The sequence below is a fragment of the Triticum aestivum genome, chromosome 1A (assembly GCF_018294505.1).
Source record: "Triticum aestivum cultivar Chinese Spring chromosome 1A, IWGSC CS RefSeq v2.1, whole genome shotgun sequence".
Classification (NCBI taxonomy): domain Eukaryota; kingdom Viridiplantae; phylum Streptophyta; class Magnoliopsida; order Poales; family Poaceae; genus Triticum; species Triticum aestivum.
The window spans coordinates 583,983,692-583,987,437 of NC_057794.1; the positions used below are offsets into that span (position 1 = coordinate 583,983,692).

Consider the following 3,746-nt stretch of genomic DNA (forward strand, 5'->3'; position numbering starts at 1 on the left):
ATTTTTGAACTTTTTCTCAAAATCAATTACCATTTTTTCAAAATCGTGAACTTTTCTCAAAATCGAGGATCTTTTTTCAAATTTGCAAACTTTTTTCCAACAATTTCTGAACTTTTCTAAAAAATATTTATTTTATTTAAAAATTTATAAATCATATTCTTGAATTTTTTTGCAAATCTATGAAATATTTTGAATCCAAGATTTCCTTTGAATTTTAAGTTTTTTTATCATTTACGATTTCCCCAGTTTTGTTTTATTACAAAAGTCAACCGGCAATGGTTGACCTGATCTACAGAAGCGAAACGACTCCTTGGCGATCGATCGCGGGAGCGATCGATTCCGACCGCGCTCGTCGTTCCCCCTATTCCCTTTCTATTTTCTAGCCTTTTTCCTTTTCTGGAAAGCCCAGCCGTCCGCCTTTTCCTTTCCCCTTTCCATCCCCTCCCCCACTGCAGCTGCCCTGCTGCCCCCTCCTCGGCGAGGCGCCTCACGAGCGCCGCGAGGTCAGCACGGGAGCCGCGCCCGCACGAGCTCCGCGAGGGAGGTGGCCAGTACGGCGAGGCGCCGTGCCCGCATGAGCGCCGTGAGGTCAAAGTGCAGCGGCGGCCAATACGGGGAGGCGCAGCGACCGCTCGGGCTCCGCGAGGTCCAGGGGCGGAAGCAGCCAATACGGCGAGCGGTGCCTGTCCGGCGACCATACGGCCTCCGCGGCGTGCTCGACCTTGCTCCTACGCCTCCTACCCGGGCTGGACATCCCCCCGTGCGTCGTCCCCACCCGCATCACCAAGCTCCCCAACAGCGTCCGCGACTCCCCGTCGCCTCCGAGGATTTCCAGGTACTATCCACCTCTCCCTCCCCTCTTCCTTCTGATGAGTCCATGGCTGACAGCGGCCACCGTCTCCGAGCTCACGAACACCCAGATTTGACAGGGAGCAGCACAGGGATGGCGATTTTGGTAGCTCTGCTCTGATGATGCCGTCAGAGCACAGCTTGCTCGTTTTCAGCATGAGGAAGAAGATGATTTGACAGGGAGCAGCACAACTTGCTTGTTTTGTTTCTTTGTAGCAAGTTATTCTATAAATACTGAACACTATGCAAGAAAATCAGCAACTGCCATTGTTCAAGAATGTACTAATTCTCTGAACATTGTTTTGTTTTTCTGTAGCAAGTTATTTCTATAAATACTGAACACTGCAAGGAAATCAGCAGCTTTCATTGTTAAGAGAATGAGCTAATTCTTTGAAAATCTTTTTGTTTTTCTGTAGCAAAATATTGTATGAATTATGAACATTTGTGCAAAGAAATTGTTGCTCCTTTGGATCGATGCCCGGAGGCGGGACTGACTGACTCACTGATGTTTCTTCATCCACAACAATGTTCAGATTAACACCGAGGCTCCCTGCGTTCACAGCGTCTTGCCAAGTACAATACTACAACCAGGCAAGTAGCTCTTCTCGTATGTGGTGCTGAAGCAATGTCGGCTCCTTTTTTGGCCAAAACCTTCTTGCAAATGATTTAATAAATGATTTAATCCCATGGTTCATTATTCCGTTTAGTGTATGCTTACTTTTGGCACTACTAGTTCTGATGTTGCTGGTGTCCTAGATTTTTTGGTTGCAGTGATGAGTTATGTGCTCCAGCAAATCGTTGCCGTAATTCTGAATTGTAGTAGTTCCTTCTGTTGTCGTTTTACATGATGAGTATCATCACTATCAGTTAAGAAATGAATATGTGAAAGCAGTACTTTTCATATCCAAACTCCAAATACTATGTCATTTCAGTTTGTTGATAATTTAGAGGTTCCAATCCAAGTTGAAAATACCGAACTGAGCTATGCAAGGTTGATTCAATCCAAGTTGGAGTTGCTTTATTATTGATTAAGTGACGGCAATATCGTTGAATACAAGTATTCCATGCTTATACTCTGCATTTTGACCTCTGTTTTATGCCTATATGATTTAGTACAGTAATAGTTTTCCCTGGATGCATCCGAGGTGGTTGAGCTTAACTAGGAACATTCAGTCTTGTTTATCAAACCGAACTGGTCCTTGGAATCAATCAAGTGTTTCTGCAAAATCAAAGTAGTATTGAAGTGAGTGAAATTAAGTGGAGTACATGGCTGTTATCTCTTCTTCAGTATCTCCATGTAACAATCTTGTAATTGGAGTACATGGCTAGAGAGCTTGTTCAGAAGCTGAGTACTTTGTGCTGATCCTGCTGGATTTGCTGCATCATTTGCCCCCAAATGTCACAAATGTGTCGCCAACTTTGGAAAGAAAAATAATTGTTAAGAAAATCAGCAGCTTTCATTGAATGAGCTAATTATTAAGAGAATGCTGCATCATTTTGTAGCAAGTTATTTCTATAAATACTGAACACTGCAAGGAAATCAGCAGCTTTCATTGTTAAGAGAATGAGCTAATTCTCTGAAAATCTTTTTGTTTTTCTGTAGCAAATTATTGTATGAATTATGAACATTTGTGCAAAGAAACTGAGCTCTGAACATTATTCAAACAACAGAGATATAGCACAATCTGTATATACATGAGCATTAAGCTAGAAGAATTCCTAATTTACTGTGTTCCTTTTGTTTTTGGTTTTTTCTCTTCCATGTTGTAGCACAGAGTCCATAAGTTTCATTGTTGTTGATTTTTGGGCAGTTACATATTTAACTGCAACCTGTTTTCTTGTTCACGCTGATTTTTAAAGATCAAACTATTTGTCAGATAAAGACAACTCATTTTTAGCAGTTCATAATATTGTCGCTGTTTAGGGTCTAGTGTTTTCTTCCTTGCTTTTGCATCACGACGCTTCACCCATGTTTTGACTATTTAAGTTGGTGTACAACTGTACATGGTATGTAAATATAATAGTCTGTTCTAACCTATTCTCTGCTTTTTTTCAGAGCGTGGGCTCCGAACATTCAGCAAAACAGGGACATTGTGAATTTACTAGATTGCGACAAGTCTAGACAGGGAATAGGCCGAGTTTGCAATGAGCAGCTTGCAGAGCTACTATGGCCTGAGTTCTCAAAGAGGAGATGGCATGGATTTAAGTACATTAATGTCCTTGTACAGCAAGGGAAGCTCCCAAGGTATTGGAAGTGAAATACTCCCAAATTCTTCTTCTCCACCTTGACAGTACACAAAGCATTGGCAGAGGCAACGGGGCGACCAAAGAATTAGTTCATTGATTCCATACGCCATGGCAGAAAGTGGACGCCGAGACGAGCACGTGACACCACTGCCACCCTGTCTTAGGGTAACACGAGTCGAGGCGGACGTCGTCGCGGTAGCGACGACGGACGCCGAGACGAGCACGTGACACCACTGCCACCCTGCCTTAGGGTAACGCGATTCGAGGCAGACGTCGTCGCGGGAGCGACGACGGACGCCGAGACGAGCACGTGACACCACTGCCACCCTGTCTTAGGGTAACGCGATTCGAGGCGGACGTCGTCGCGGGAGCGACGACAGACGCCGAGACGAGCACGTGACACCACTGCCACCCTGTCTTAGCATAACGCGAGTCGAGGCAGACGTCGTCACGGTAGCGACGACGGACGCCGAGACAAGCACGTGACACCACTGCCACCCTGTCTTAGGGTAACACGAGTCGAGGCGGACGTCGTCGCGGTAGCGACGACGGACGCCGAGACGAGCACGTGACACCACTGCCACCCTGTCTTAGCGTAAGCGAGTCGAGGCGGACGTCGTCGCGGTAGCGACGACGGACGCCGAGACGAG

At 45.4% G+C, this 3,746-nt stretch overlaps 1 protein-coding gene across 4 annotated transcripts; it reads left to right on the top strand.

Annotated features, from left to right (window-relative positions):
- Window positions 1–365: 365 nt before the first annotated feature.
- LOC123069891 (uncharacterized) lies at window positions 366–3,186 on the top strand. Of its 4 annotated transcripts, none has more exons than XR_006433180.1 (3): window positions 390–835; window positions 930–1,128; window positions 1,266–1,438. XR_006433180.1 is itself a non-coding variant. In XM_044492856.1 (3 exons), exons 1-3 carry the CDS (start codon window positions 575–577, stop codon window positions 2,944–2,946), a joined length of 360 nt encoding a protein of 119 aa, XP_044348791.1. In that variant the 5' UTR covers window positions 392–574; the 3' UTR covers window positions 2,947–3,186. The 4 variants fall into 4 exon arrangements, 1 of the variants encoding a protein (XP_044348791.1); XM_044492856.1 differs by lacking the exon at window positions 930–1,128 and adding an exon at window positions 2,906–3,186 and having other exon boundaries at window positions 392–835; window positions 1,383–1,440; XR_006433181.1 differs by having other exon boundaries at window positions 366–835; window positions 921–1,438.
- Window positions 3,187–3,746: the final 560 nt, after the last annotated feature.